The 16485-nt window shown below is 40.2% G+C and overlaps 1 protein-coding gene across 1 annotated transcript in view; it reads right to left on the bottom strand.

Moving 5' to 3' along the window:
• LOC129781228 (neuronal acetylcholine receptor subunit alpha-7-like) overlaps positions 1 to 16485 on the bottom strand; it is a 587700-nt gene that overhangs the window by 205620 nt on the left and 365595 nt on the right. Inside the window, exon 4 of the mRNA XM_055789164.1 lies at positions 7161 to 7270. Within this exon, the coding sequence (XP_055645139.1) occupies positions 7161 to 7270 (110 nt within the window). The remainder of the gene's footprint in view (positions 1 to 7160; positions 7271 to 16485) is intronic.

The following is a 16485-nucleotide window of genomic DNA, read 5'->3' on the forward strand; positions in this document are numbered from 1 at the left end:
GTCTCTGCGCCATCTCTTCCAGAAATCCTGTAGAAGTTTTTGAATCAACTGCCATTTGTTCAAACGATTACTGGGAACTGCTTCTATATTTTCTTCCGGGATCGCCTGCAGAGAAGTTCCGATCAAGAAGTGGGCAGGCGTCAATGGTTCTAAGTCGTTTGAATCCTCAGACATCTGTGTCAATGGCCTTGAATTGAGACACCCCTCTATTTGGACGAGTAGAGTGCTCATATTCTTGGGAGTCGCAACACTTTCGCCTAGAACCTTAAGCAGGTGGATTTTAGCAGATCGTACGGCGGCTTCCCACAAACCTCCGAAGTGGGGCGCACTGGGGGGATTAAAATGCCATCGAATCCCTTGATTGGCACATTCCTTCGAAACTCGACTATGGTGACTACTATTTTTCAATAAAATCAGGAATTCTCGTAGTTTATTTCGAGCTCCGACGAAATTAGTGCCATTGTCGGAGTAAAGATCCGTGCACATTCTGAATCTCCGCAATGCTTGCAGAAATCGGTCGGTAGATAGGTCACTTACAAGCTCTAAGTGTACCGCCTTCGTACACATGAAGATTGCTACATAGGCCTTCACTGCTGGTCGTCGTGGGGCTACCCTTAGGTAAAGTGGTCCAAAGTAGTCAACGCCCGTTCGTGAGAACGGACGAGATACGGTGACCCGTGCTGATGGCAGCTCTCCCATAAATTGTTGGATTGCAGACGGCTTTGCTCGGAAACACCTCTGGCAGTGATGCACAATGTAGCGAGCGAGATTCCTTCCGCCCAATGGCCAATAGCGGAGTCTTACAGCTCCTAATAGTAGTTGCGGTCCTGCATGAAGCAGCTTCTCGTGGTAGTACCTTATAATGATTTGCGTAAAATGATGCCTAGCTGGCAAAACAACTGGGTGCTTCGTTTCTTCGGATTCCGCTGAATGCTTCAGTCGTCCTCCAACTCTTATCAACCCGTCCTCGGATATATATGGGTTGTACCATCGAAGCGGAGATTTTCGGGGAACCATTTCCCCTTTAGACAATGAAATCCATTCTAGATGAAAACATTCCTGTTGCACCCTTGAAATTAGCAGCCTTTCTGCCTCTTTCAACTCGGTTGCGGAAAGAAATCTCGTGTCCTTACGAGTATTTATTGGTTCACGAAGCAGTTTCATCAACCTCAGCCAATAAGCTGTACGCCGGATTAATGCAATGAACGATCCAAACTTCCCAAAATACCAATCGTTGAATTCCACCATTCCAGAAGCAATGTTGGTTACTACTGTACGACGCTTCTCCTCCTCACCTTCTTCAACCGTAGAATTCTCTGGAAATGTTGGCCAATAATCGGGGCCCTTCTCCAACCAAGCTGGTCCATGCCACCAAACCTTGTTCTCAATGATGTCCTCAGGAGATATACCCCTGGAAATGAGGTCCGCAGGATTCTCAGCTTCTGACACGTGTCTCCACTGACAGCCTGATATCGTTTGGATTTTCGAAACCCTGTTAGCGACAAAAACATTCCAAGTGGATGGGGAAGCTGCTATCCAATGAAGGACACACGTCGAATCCGTCCAGAAAAACGTTTGCGCTGCTACTCTCGTCGAATCACGAATCTTCTCGAACAGTAAAACCGCAAGAAGTGCCCCACAAAGCTCTAATCTCGGGATGGATTGGGTTTTCATCGGAGCTATCCTTGATTTGGACGACAGTAATCTGACCCTAATAGTTCCACTCGAATCCATGCTCTTTATGTAGACACATGCTCCATATGCCTTCTCGGACGCATCTGAGAAACAATGTATCTCGACGAGGATCGCATCGGGTATGATCACGCAGCGTTCCATGCGTATTTCGTTCAATAGCGGTAGTTGTCGGTGATAACATCGCCAGGTCTCACCCACCGTCGAAGGGACTGGGTGATCCCAGTTCAAATTTTCGTCGTTCTCATCCTTTAACATCCACAATAATTGCATTATAATCTTGGCTCTGGTTATGACAGCACCCAAGAGACCAAGAGGATCGAAAAGCGTGGCAATGACTGATAGAATTTTTCGCTTGGAAAGTCCTGTGCTGGTGTCCAGTATCGGAATGTTGAACTGGAACCTGAAAGTGTCGGTGTTCGTCATCCATGTTAGGCCAAGTGTCTTCACTGACGGATCTGGGTCCAAATTGATACCCTCCACGTCTCGAATCGCTAAGGAATCTTCTGCGATTTCCTCCAAAACCATCGGATGATTTGACGCCCACTTCCGGAGGTGAAAGCCACCGGAATTCATCATATTGTCTAGTTGAATCCTCAGCTCGATTGCTGACATTACTTCATCTGTACCGGTGATGATGTCGTCCATGTATACATCCTCGCACACCGCCCTTGCTGCTAATGGAAAACGACTGCCTTCATCCATGGCTAACTGCTTGAGAGTACGAGTAGCGAGAAATGGTGCTGGCTTAGTACCGTACGTTACTGTGCCCAACTCGTAGGTCTCCGGCTCATCGCCGGGAGAAAAACGCCACAAAATAGATTGCAGGGATTTATCTTTTGGACAGACGTTGATTTGCCGGAACATCTTTTCCACATCGGCAACGAGCATGATCTGTTTCGTGCGGCACCGAATGATGATCGATCGTAGGTCTTCTTGGATCACTGGCCCCACCAGCAATCCATCATTCAACGATACTCCTGTTGAGGTTTTACACGAAGCATCGAAGACCACCCGTAGTTTTGTGGTAGTACTGGCTTCCTTGACTACCGGGTGATGAGGCAAATAACACCGTTGAACCTCACCAGAAACTTTTTCAACCTTAAGCATATGACCGAGTCGAAGATATTCCTGCATGAAAGCCAAATACTGATCCTGTAAGTTGGAATCGTGTGATAATCTTCTTTCCGTTCCCTGAAGTCGACGTAGTGCGATTTCCTCGGATTTCCCTAGTCTGCTCAGAACGCCATCGTCCTTGGGCAAAGCCACTGTATATCGACCGTCCATTTCACGCTTTACCGTTCGCTTAAAATGTTCCTCACATTGAACTTCCTCCGGTGAATAATCCAATCTCTTCACATTCCCAAAATCTAGCAATCAAGGACTCCAAACTTCCCGAAGCGGATATGTTGCAGTTGACCTGAATGGATTGACTTGGTACCGACAAGCCTCCACATACTACCCAGCCGAAGACTGACTCATTCAATGCTGGCAGTCTCTCACCCAACGAAATCTTTCCACCAGTTCCAAAAAATTCGAAGAAAGCTTCTATACCCAAAACGATATCCACACCCTTGGATTGGAAGAATGCAGGATCGGCCAGTTCAATGCCCTTTGGAATCGACCACCCCTTTGTATTCACCGTCAAGGTCGGAAGATTCACCGTGACTTTCGACAAAACTAGGAAATCCATGTCTCGGCAGTATTCAGAAACTCGTGACTGTACCATCGCTCGAATTCGGTGTTTGACTTGAGTCGCTGCTTGTCCTATTCCAAGAACCGATATGTCCACCCTTTCTCGGTTGACATTCATCCGCTGACTCAACCGTTCGGAAACAAAATTACTTTCGGACCCTGAGTCTAATAATGCTCGGGCGGGGAACCTCTGACCGCTATCATCCACCAATATGACAACAGCCGTAGCCAGTAACACCTGGGATGAGTACTGCTGCGCAAAACAAACCGCTTTAGTTGACACGTTTGCTGTTTGTGTTGAACTTGATGCCGATGACCTTGTTTCCTTGCTATGCTGCTGATGGTTGCCCCTTGCGACCACCGTAACTTTCGTGGAACCTTCTCTATCGATCTTGAAGCAGACCAACGTATGATGCCGACCCTTGCAAGTCCGACAGGAAAACCTTGATTTGCAATTCTTCGCCTGATGTCCTACCCTGAAGCAATTGCGGCAGAGCGAATGGGTTCTCAATAATGCGTCTCTTTCCGCTACCTCTTGACGTTGAAACACTGGACACTGATACAACGGATGATCTCCTTTACATGCCACACAACGTGCTTCGGAACCTTGCACGCTGCTGTAACTTGCCTTTGTAGACGCCGGTCTTAGTTTCGAATACTGTTGTGGTCCTCTGGAATCCACCGATTTACTGGGAAGAGATTCGAGTACTTGAACACGCCGCCGAATGAAATCCGTTAAATCAGACAGCGTGTCTTGTTCCTTAGTCGATGAGAATTCCTCCCAGCCCCTACGTGTTACTGGGTCGAGTCGTGCTGTGAGTATATGAACCAGCAATAGATCTTTGTAGTCCTCTGGTTCTACCACTTGATCCAAATTTTTCACGACCCTCTCGAATCCCTCTAGTAGTGTGTGAAGTTCGCTGACCGATTCCCTAGTCAATGTTGGAAGATGAAACAGTGCTTGAACTTGACGCTTCCGCAACTGTTTACTATTGTCAAACCGCTTCAACAACATTTCCCAGGCGATCTGATAGTTGGCCGTCGTAATTTTCAGCGGGTCTATCAGGCTCTTCGGTTCCCCCTGAAGACATCCCTTGAGGTAGTGGAACTTTTCCACTGCTGGCAACTCAGTTTTATAATGGATGAGCGAAGTGAAGAGGTCACGGAAACTCAGCCACTCATCTATATCCCCATTGAACGACGGTAGACTTATTTGAGGAAGACGCATACGATCAGCACCAAAACCAACTGACTCGTTTGTTCGGACGGACTGCTCTAGTACCAATGGACCCTGCAACCTTTTGGATTTGTCTACGAGGAATGATTTGGCTCGATAATATCTATCACTGAACTCCTGTCGTTCCTTATCGTATGATTCCTCATCCGCGAGATAATCCTCATGTGCCCTAATCTCAACTAAAGTGTCACAAAACTTCTCCCACAGTTCATCAATTTTCTCTAAACGGATGTCAACATCCGTAACCGTTGACGTTTCCTCATAGTCCTCCACGAAACGCCAGATGTCGTTGAAGGAAGCCTGGACATCGTTCAACCTCGCTATGAACAGCTTCAGCGAAGGAGCCTTCTTGGCAGCGGGTATCATTGGCGGCATGTTGATCTCACGTTATCGGTACCGTTAGTGAAAAGTGATGAAATGTGTTGGTAGTAATCGATCGAAGTCCTAGCTCCGCTAGGCATATACCAGTGTAGTTTACCTTAAAACGTAAACGTGTGCACCAAAATAATTATGGTATGCAACAGCGCAACGTTGAATCCTTGATCGTCACAAGAAATAATGATCTTCACGCTCCGACAGGACCAAGGGTTGGGAGAAGAAGAGAGGTATGCTATGTAGTTTTCCGTAAACTAACTTCGGCGGACTTATACCGTTCCAACTCACCCACAGAAACAATAGTCGCACCAATTCCAAACGATAAGTTGATTATGCTCAACAGCAGCGAATAATCAACAGCCAAATACCAATATTCTCGCAGGGATCAGTGTGTAGGAATGAGTCGAAGAGGATATATTTATTTAAAATGGTGTATTAATCTTGCCTAGCTTCGGCACATATACTGCTCTATGCACTCACCCAGGCAAAATATTAGCTGCACTTCCTCTTCTTATCTCATATATCGTATTATGTTACTGTCCTCCTCGAATATGACGTTGTGGGTGGTAGTGGTGTCGATGTTTTCTTGTTATGCTCCTCTCTAACAGCAGGTATCCGGAGTCGATCAATCTTCGGTGTATCGGCTCGTACAATTTAATTTTCCAAAGGTGACAGCCCTCGTCAGCGCGCTCCAATTCCGTAGAATGTAATTTTGGCGGGTCCACAGTACCGAGAATAACTCCGTGTTAGTACCAAATAGTGCGCTAGCTTCGACCGGACATATATTTATTTGTTCTCACTAACCTGAGCAAAAAAATATGTTGCCAATGTCCAGCGTATTGTTCTCCTCCAATATGTTGCTTTGTGTAGCTGATTCCAATGGCCGCAGTGCTATTTTGATCCTTTCCACAATAGCGATGATGATGAAGACGGGTCGATTCGGTGACTTCCACTAGTCAGTGCTCCAGACGGTTCCAGATCCGGTTCGAAGGACCATAAATGTTCAATTCCACCCAGAATCCTTCCAATTAAGCCGTATTCCAACGGGCGGTGGGTGGACGAACACTCGTATTGGGTGATCGATAAATCACACAATTCAATTAATTAAATTTCACGCACTCGACATTCAGCACGAAACAACATATATTTTCTTTTACAGGACTATTTACATTTATTTTTACAGCATATACAAATTTGAATTTTAGACGAACTACACTCAACGACTATTCTACGGCACTATACATCTATTCTTCTACTCTACAATCTATCTCTCCTTTCTTTCTATTTTATCCACTTGACGAAAACCAAAACAAAACACCACACACATTTACGGCACTCACTGCCGTTCTCGATCGAGCGCACTCTCGTTGTTGTATTGCTGTTGTTTCCATATCGTTGTAGCTCTTATGTTTTCTATTGTTCTCTGAGCGGTTATGGTTTCATCAATCCAGGGATGTAGTGTTGGGTGGATGATAACTCTCCAACAGCTATGTCAAACGGTTGTCAGCGCAGGGCTGTATATTTTCGGAAGCCCGAAATGGAAAAACCTGTATAACAAGTTGATTGACGTAATACAACATAGACAGTATATGTAGGTTTCAAATGAGATTTGAGATTAATAGGGGTCGATTCTTAGACCTCTTCGAACCCCAACATCAGTTTTCGTTTCTGTCGACCCCTGGGAAACCAAAATCGACTTTGAGAAACCCTGAGCTAGACGAATCGGACTACTTCTGAATGTGTCAATGGAACAAAAAATTACGTAAATGACAATTTTCTATACTACACAATACATGCACACTCATGTATTGTGTAGTATAGAAAATTGTCACCTTGTTTTTTAACAATATTTTTTGTCTACTTTATCTATTCAATGATCAATATCTCGGTAGAAATCAATTGTAGAAATTTCGTTACTCAGTATATTTTTCCATCAGTTTATCGGCTTTGCAGGTAAATCAAGAATACCTAATGGATCTCAAATTGAAAACGGTCAGTTTCAAATGGTTTTTATGGAATAACAGTTTGTCAACTATCGCTCAAATTATTCTACTGTCTCTTTTTGAATAGAATCCTTTCATAATGTATACAAAGTATTTTTAATATCCCACCCGAAGAAATACGATTCTCTAGATACGATTGCAATAAATCATGGGCTCACCTGTTGTACATCAGCACATCTGGCTTCCAGAGGCGATGCGGCGGTATCCGGAGATCCCGGACGCCCCCGTACTCGGACGAGTTCCACCGGACGTTCATGTCGTTCCATTCCTGCAATTTAAAAAAAAAATGAAAATCGAGAGGAGAACCATAAATTGAAGGCGAAAAACGGGGCAGCGAATGGTGATAAATACAATTTTAACACCGAATCTGATTTAAACAACCAGCATTTTGTCTGTTTGGTTCGCGAAAATGTGTTGTGTCCTTATTTATGCGTGCCGGAAAAAGAAAGCGGGTAAAAAAAATCGTGAAAAAATACAGATTGCGGAGGGAAAGGTCATTTTTCAACTTATCCAATTCACACGGGTGCGTGTTCTGTTCGGGGGGAAGAATGACTGTGGCGGAATCGAATTATATTTTCACGGCATTCCCGGGGAGGAGGAAATTTGAGAATTTTATTATCCACTGACGAGGCATGGGATTGTTTATTATTTCATTTCTGCTACACACTTCGAGAGAGTGTTTTTTTCCCCGTAGGATTCCATCGGAATTTTCGCTTCAACTCCGAGCCGAAGAGATTACAAGTTATTTTCGAAACAAAGACAGATCCCAAACATTTGTGTAAACATTGCTCGTAAAACTTTTCAATGAATAATTCCGGTGGGAGCAACGGGGAAGGGGGAATGGAAACTGGGTCTTCCTCACAAAACACTCGCTCTCAAACCGGTAAGCAGCAGTAAGGAGGCTGCTGCGAAGCAGCTTGATTTCATGATGAAGACAAGATCGGAGATAAGTCCCCGTTCGAAATATGAATCCTATTATTGTGACATGTAATCAAACTGAATACGGCAGACGATGTGGGTGTGTGATTTTGGTGAATGCGGATTTTCCCGGCGAAGGAATTTCATTTGTATCGTTCTCAGTGAATGCGTTCGCAGGCGGAAGTACGATTGCTGCGGAAGAGGACGAATATGTTTTCGCTTCTGCTCGCAGACAATGGTTTGGAGGAAAAGACGTCGTGTTTTCTGTCGCTATTTCACGTAGAATTTCTACCATAATTCTAACTTTCAATGCCGAAGTCTTGATCTAAAATTTAAATCCTATCAAAATTCTGGAGCAGTTGCCATATCGAAGCTACGCTGTCGACATTTACATCTAGTCCAAACGCGCGTGAATGAAAGGCACTTCCTTTTCGATTAGCATGCCTGAAACTAGTTGTTAAAATTCGAAAGAAAAATTACAACACTAGTCCTGAACATTGCTCAACTATTCGTCCTAAATTTTGTTCATTCTTCCCGAATGACGATGGACATCATTCTCATTCATCATTAGGCATACGAAACACGAAGCTCAATGCAGTCAATACGAATTGATTTGATTAATCATTGTGTACAGTAGACACCTATTTTTGATTTTAATTTTTCCCTTTGTTTTCGAACAAATTCGTGAGTTTAGTTTGTATACATAACATTTATTGTGTTTTCGGGCAAATCCATGTGAATTAGAAGACAACTGTTTTCAGAACAACTTTCGTCGTAACTTTTCGTTGCTTCCAGTGGACAGATTGAAGTCTTGTTTGATATATTCTTCCTCTTTCAAATTGTTGTATTCAACCCGTCGTAGTGCACGAATTTGTCTTCAAATTTCTTCACGATTTCGGACCCCATAGACCTCGAACACTTTGTGATTTTAGCCAATTTTCGCAACGATAGCTTTTCGTGACACCATATTTGCATAAATAACTCTGCGTGTAGATAGGTGCAGAGAAGCCAGGTTTGAAGACATGTGTTCATTTTGAAGACATCTGATTTTGAGCGAAAATATCATCAAAATAAGTAAGGCTTCTGTCTCAGTGTCATTCGCTTGCTTCTTGTTTCATCAGTGTCACTTGTTTCTGTTCTTGGTAATCAATGGAGATTTTTGTCTTGGTATTATTCACTCGCTTTTACAGTTAATGTTAAGTTAAAATTTAGTCCTTCAATGTGATTGTGAAAACATTTTTTCGTACCATGTAAAGATATCTGAAAAATCAATTGACATACATGGACAGGTGCCTGAAAATTCGTACCTGTTTTGACAGTTCTCAACTGTGTTGCCAAAATGACCATTTGATATACATTCTTAATTAATGGTGCTCCCGTGGTCGAGTGGCTAGCTTCGTACCTAACATACCGGAGGTTCGGGTTCGATTCCCGTTCGTCAAAGAAATTTCCTCCGACTTGCACTGTGGTCACGCGTATTCTAGAGCTTGCTACTCAGAATGCATTCAAGGCGTGTTATTTGGTATAAAAATCTCAACTAAGTGCTGACAAAAATGACGAAGAAGTCATTTTTCGTCTAACATTATCTTAAATTTGAACTTGTTTCCAGCATCTGGAATTGGGGATCTTGAAATATCAATTTTAATCTCAATTCGGAATCTGAAATCTTGAGTAATAATTCAAATCTCGTTTTATTAATACAGAACTTTCATTTAAACATGGATCCGATCATGGAATCTCAACAAATGGATGCAAAATCCTTAGGGCTTTATTCTGTATTCTGGATTCTTTTACTGGAATCTTTGTTTTGAATGTTCTATCTGGTATTGTAATATAAAATCATATCAAATATACTGAAAATACTGAATCCCAACCCTGTTCCTTATTCCGAAATTATTCCAATAACATGAAATTTGCTTTCGGATACAAAAACCCGAATCCTGGAATTCACTCCGGAAACTAAATCCGGATTTTCAAAGCGATAATCGTATAATCGCATAATCGTATATTCGTATAATAGTATAATTATATAAAAGCATAATCGTATTGAATCGTATAATGATATAATCGCACAATCGTATAATCGTATAAGCGTATAATCGTATAATCGTGCAATCGTGAAATCGCGCAATCGTATAATCGCACAATTGTATAATCGTATAATCGCACAATCGTATAATCGTATAATCGTATAATCGTATAATCGTATAATCGTATAATCGTATATTCGCATAATCGTATAATCGTATAATCGTATAATCGTATAATCGTATAATCGTTTAATCGTATAATCGTATAATCGTATAATCGTATAATCGTATAATCGTATAATCGTATAATCGTATAATCGTATAATCGTATAATCGTATAATCGTATAATCGTATAATCGTATAATCGTATAATCGTATAATCGTATAATTGTATAATTGTATAATCGTATAATCATATAATCGGATAATCGTATAATCGTACAATCGTAAAATCGTATAATCGTATAATCGTATAATCGTATAATCGTATAATCGTATAATCGTCTAATCATGTAATCGTATAATCGTACAATCGTATAATCGTATAATCGTATAATCGTCTAATCATGTAATCGTATAATCGTATAATCGTAATATCGTATAATCGCATAATCGAACAATCGTATAATCGTATAATCGTATAATCGTATAATCGTATAATCGTATAATCGTATAATCCTATAATCGTATAATCGTATAATCGTATAATCGTATAATCGTATAATCGTCTAATCATGTAATCGTATAATCGTATAATCGTATAATCGTATAATCGCATGATCGTATAATCGCATAATCGAACAATCGTATAATTGTATAATTGTATAATCGTATAATCGTATAATCGTATAATCGTATAATCGTATAATCGTATAATCGTATAATCGTATAATCGTATAATCGTATAGTCGTATAATCGTATAATCGTATAATCGTATAATCGTATAATCGTATAATCGTATAATTGTATAGTCGTATGATCGTATAATCGTATAATCGTATAATCGTATAATCGTATAATCGTATAATCGTATAATCGTATAATCGCATAATCGCATAATCGTATAATCGTATAATTGTATAGTCGTATGATCGTATAATCGTATAATCGTATAATCGTATAATCGTATAATCGTATAATCGTATAATCGCATAATCGAACAATCGTATAATCGTATAATCGTATAATCGTATAATCGTATAATCGCATAATCGTATAATCGTATAATCGTATAATCGTATAATCGTATAATCGTAAAATCGTATAATCGCATGATCGTATAATCGCATAATCGAACAATCGTATAATCGGATAATTATATAATCGTATAATCGCATAATCGTATATTCGTATAATAGTATAATCGTATAATCGTATAATCGTATAATCGCATAATCGCATTATCGTATAATCGTATAATAATAAGATTGTATATTCGTATAATCGGATAATTATAAAATCGTATAATCGTATAATTGCATCGAGTAATCATATAATCGTATAATCGGATAATAGCATGATCGAGTAATCGCATATTCGTATAATCTTATCCAATCGAACAATATTATAATCGTATAACCGCATAATCGTATATTCGTATAATCGTATAATCATATAATCGTATGATCGTATATAAACGTATAATTGTGTAAATTGTAAATCGTAAAAGGCATATTGTGAAAATCGAAAATCATGTAAATCATAAATCGTACAAATAATAAATCGTATGAATCGTAAATCGCAAATCGTGAATCGTAAATCTTTAATCGTAAACCGGAAATTCCCAATGATGTGAATCATAAATCGTGTAAATAGTAAGCCGTGAATCGTAAATTATTTAAATCACAAATCGTAAATTGTGTTAATCGTAATTCGTGTAAATAGTAAATCGTAAATATTAAATCATATGGATCGTAAATCGCAAAACGGGTAAATCGTGTAAATTGTGAATCGTAAATTGTTAATCGAAGCCGTGAATCTTAAATAGTATGAATCGTAAATCGTAAACAGTATAAATCAAAAATCATGTGAATCGCAATTCGGGTAAATGGTAAATCGTATGAATCGTAAATCGCAAAAGTGTAAATCGTGTAAATCGTGAATAGTATGAATTGTAAATTATGTAATCTTAAAAAGTATGATTTGTTAATCGTATATCGTAAATCACGTAAATCGTAATAATGTAAATCATAAACCGTATCAATAGTAAATCATAAGAATCATAAATCGTAAATTGTGCAAATCGTAGATCGTAAATCGTTAATCGAAATCCAATAGAAAATCTGTGGTCCGTTTTGAATGAAAATGTCGACAAGGGAAGTGTCACCAACTGCGACAAACTGTTTGAAGCTTTTCCAAAGCCTGAATGAGCATGTCAGAACTAAATACTATTGTAAGGAGGAATCAGGTTGAACGTTCAATTATTGTGATGTGTACTTCATTTCGTTCACCATTAAAAAAACAATTTCCCAATATATGCTTTTTTTTTTGAGTTTATGTATCTTTCTCATGTCACTGTATCCAACATATTCCGAAAAAACACCTCCAGTACTGTCGTTTGTTAGAACACTTTAAATGTCCATATGCCTCAGATTTCACCAAAATTAAGAAAGCTTGAAAATAGCACAAGTGCGTGCTTCATTTTGCTCAGTACTGTAAATCGCTAATCGTGTAAATAGCGTAAATCGTAAGTCGCGAAACGTAAATCGTAAATCGTAAATCGCGAATTGTTAATCGTAAATCGTAAATCATGTAGATCGCAAATTGTGTAAATTGAAAAAACTTGTACATCGATAATCCCAAATAGTGTAAAATGTAAATTGTGTAAATCGTGAAAATCGTGAAAAAAATCTGAATTGAAAATTATGTTAATCGTAAATCGTTTGAATCGTCAATCTTTGATTGCGTAAAACGTGAATCGTGAAAATCGTAAATCATTGAAATCGTAAATCGTAAATTGTTTGAATTGTTAATCGTTTAACAATATTTTTTAGCATTTAGAAGGAGATTGCGAAGGCTTTTTTGTTGTAAATCACACCAGGATTCATAACATGTGGCTAAAAATGATTGTTAACATACAAAAATTCGAAGTTTCGAAAATTCATAAATATTCAATGTTCCACAACGTTCGTCAAAAATAGCTTTACCATCTTGGACTCATTTCTTAAATTTTCTACATGACTTCTATTTTTTATGACAAAATTAACAAAAAAATTAAAAAATACATATTTTAGATATTGCAAATTAAAATGGTTTTTTGGCGAATAAAAAATGAGTACTATTTTTTTTCTCAGTGTATACTGACGTAGGACTACGTCTTTCATTTCTGTACCGGGGTGTAAGTTCAATGTTTCGAGAACGGAAGAGTGACACTGGAGTGCAAGGTTTTGAACGGTCATACCTCTTTGTCGGCTGAACGGAGTGGTATGATAATCATTACATTCGAAAGACAAAATTTCCAAGAGTTTTATGATTGTTAATTATTGACCCGAAAGTTTGTTTCAATAGCTTTAAAATTGCTTTGAAAACAGGCTGTTGATACCCTATATAAACTGGCGCTGGAAATCCATTTAGTTGATGTGAGATGCGGAAGGTCACGCTCAGGCCTATGCATTATGCTCTTTTTGTCTAATTTCATTTCTCTACTGCAGTTGGACCGAACGGAGCATTTAGCGAAAACCAAGGTATCGATGATAATTCGATACAGATGGGTGTCATTGACTACGGATTTGGAGTGAAGAATACGAAATGTTTGATATGGTGTAGTGGATGTTATTTCATCCTATCGAAGAAATCACATTTATAAAAGCAGCGTTATAAAATTATTTGTTTACGAATGCCGCAATCGATCGTCGTTGTTGGGAAGTTGGAATTGTTGGGAAGGGGGTCTTATTTTTGCTGAGTAATTCTGAGGAGGAATCCATTCCTTCTCAAGCGATGATTCCAACTGTCGGGGCTTGGGGAGAGGGTACTATTTGTGCTGGGTATTTTCGAGTAGAAATCGATTCCCCCTTTGAGCGTTAATAATTATTTTTCCGCTAAACGAAGTGGTATGATAATCACTTTATTCGAAAGATGAAATGTGCTTGTTACTTATTGATTGCTAAGCCAACGTTAGTTGTACATTCACCTTGCGGTTATATCAAAGATATAACCCACTTCTAGATTTTTTTTTTCAGATTTTAACATCAACACTCTATAACTCTTTCTAAGACACTATTTCGGTAAGACTCATAGTTTTATATAAATTACTAAAATAACTTACTAAAATCGATACGCTCTTTTCAAAAGTTACACTTGAGTCACACTTAGTGATCCCGTAGCCGAGTGGTTAGCGTCCCACATTTTTATGCCGAGGGTTCGGGTTCGAAACCCGTTCTGGTCGGGGGATTTTTTGTTATAGAAATTTCTTCCGACTTGCACTGTGATCACGCGTATTCTAAAGTTTGCCACTCGAGAATGCATTCAAGGCGTGTTATCCGGCACAGAAATCTCAAATAGGTACTACTAATAAAAATGACGTAAGTAATACCCAACGTTGAGATGGCAAAAGTTATATTGGGTACGTAAGTGCCATCCGACTTGAGTAGTCAAAAAATAATACTCATAATTCCTCCAACCCAAACGGGTATGTATATTTTAATTCGAATCGAAAACACATGTTTTTAAAATCTGCGTTTTTAGCACGATTTCATTTGGAATTGCTCTGGTGCACTGTTCTCGCGAGGGCAAGAATGGATCATCATCCATGCAAACCATCCGCCCTTCACTACTATTATCTTGAATGTATTCTCCCTCAAAAAACCTCCCTCTGGGTGCCTGTCCCGTAAAAGTCATACAGCCTAAAATTCATTCCAAAAGCGTCCTCATTTCCTTATTTATTTCCAATTCATCAATCCGGGACGTCGATTCCGCGAGTCACGAAACAATCCATCGATTTTCAAAGACGCATAACATTAGCCAAGCACTTAAAAATCTTGGCTTGGCCTGGCGAAAAAAAGCCATATCATTTTAATTTACTTCCAGCTTGTCCTGCTCTCCAACATTTATCCCATAAAAAAAGCCAGAAATCGCCACTCGACCGCATCATTCCAAGCGCGCAACATAAAAATGCGAAACCACCCCAGGCTCCTCCGTATTGGGGAAACCCTTTTTCGCCACCTATTTTCTTTTGACATCCTCTCGGGACACGCCGGTTGGATTGTTGACTCGGTCTCGCCTGACTCCGGTCCACAATCCGGGACGAGACGGTCGCGTGGAAACCATAGCGTAGCCCGAGAGAGAAAACAAAAGCGAATCACTCCTATCACCCTTTCAGGCTGTCATTTACTTCCCACCACGAATGATAAGATGCTGCCTTTTTTTTCGTTTTCTCTAATATGGCACAGTCGATAATCGAGCGACCTTTTTTTTCGTTCTTTCAGGGGTTGTGAAAGGATGCGACCTGTCGTTTTCCATTCGAAAAGATCAAAGAGTGGAATCTTCCTTTTTTTCGAAGGTAATCAATTGAATTTGCTGGTTGGACCGAAAGCGATTTGATTACTCGAGTGATTCCTTCCTGATGGTTTATTTGTATCTCCTGGGAAAGGGTGATAAATGCGTGTGGGCTTTGATGACAGGAAAACTAGCAAACTCAATGTTTAAATACTGCATCCCAAAGTCGGGAAATCGTGTTGCGAAAGCCGGGCTAATTTGATCGGATGAAATCTCCGACAGATAGAGCAGCTCTCAGTCCCAAACGGCGAGTGCAAATTGTGCTTCTCATTTCCGTTCGAACAGAGTATCAAGCCACAGATTTAACCTAAAATTAAATTGCCCCACTTCTAAGAGGCCAGCCCAGCGGAAAACCCGATTCAGCATTAAAATGCAAATTTCCGAACGGATACCCTCTTTTCCCTCCCGCCAGTCATAATAAGCCAAGCGCCGATGAAGTTAATTTGAAATACGTGGGTGAGTAGGGCGAAAGCAAAAGTTGACACGAATTCTGAACAAACTTGTAAAATCGCCGCTCGGCCCCCAAACCGAGACAGAGAAGGGCACTAAATCTCTATGCAGTGAACGAAAAGTCAACATAATAATGGTCTTATCGATTTAACTTTCGATAATAAATCTGGATTGTCCGCTAACTCCTCTCGCTTCTCGCTCGGACCTCCGCCTCCCCCATATCCCCATGTCATTTAAACGTGTCGAAGGAAACAGCTGTGGAAACGTGAGAACGAGTTCCGGGGCGAAATCGGCCCGAGGATCGATCGATCGCGCGGTGCTGATGTGAAAATGAAACGAGAGAAAGTCAAAGTTCGAGCCTCCTCCTCGGTTCCACTTCGAAACGGAATCAACCTCATGGTGTGGGCCCGGAAGGCTTTGGTGCCATCGTAGCAGTTGTTAGTAAACCGGCCATCGTCATCATTGTCGAATAGGGGTGCCCTATGTGAGACGATGATGAGACTGAGATCGCACCACGGAAGGAAGAACAGTCAACATTGACTTGACCATTGTCCCTTTCGGAGCAGGGCTGAAGTTGAGGTTTCTTGTGG

Source organism: Toxorhynchites rutilus, chromosome 1 (assembly GCF_029784135.1).
Source record: "Toxorhynchites rutilus septentrionalis strain SRP chromosome 1, ASM2978413v1, whole genome shotgun sequence".
NCBI lineage: Eukaryota > Metazoa > Arthropoda > Insecta > Diptera > Culicidae > Toxorhynchites > Toxorhynchites rutilus.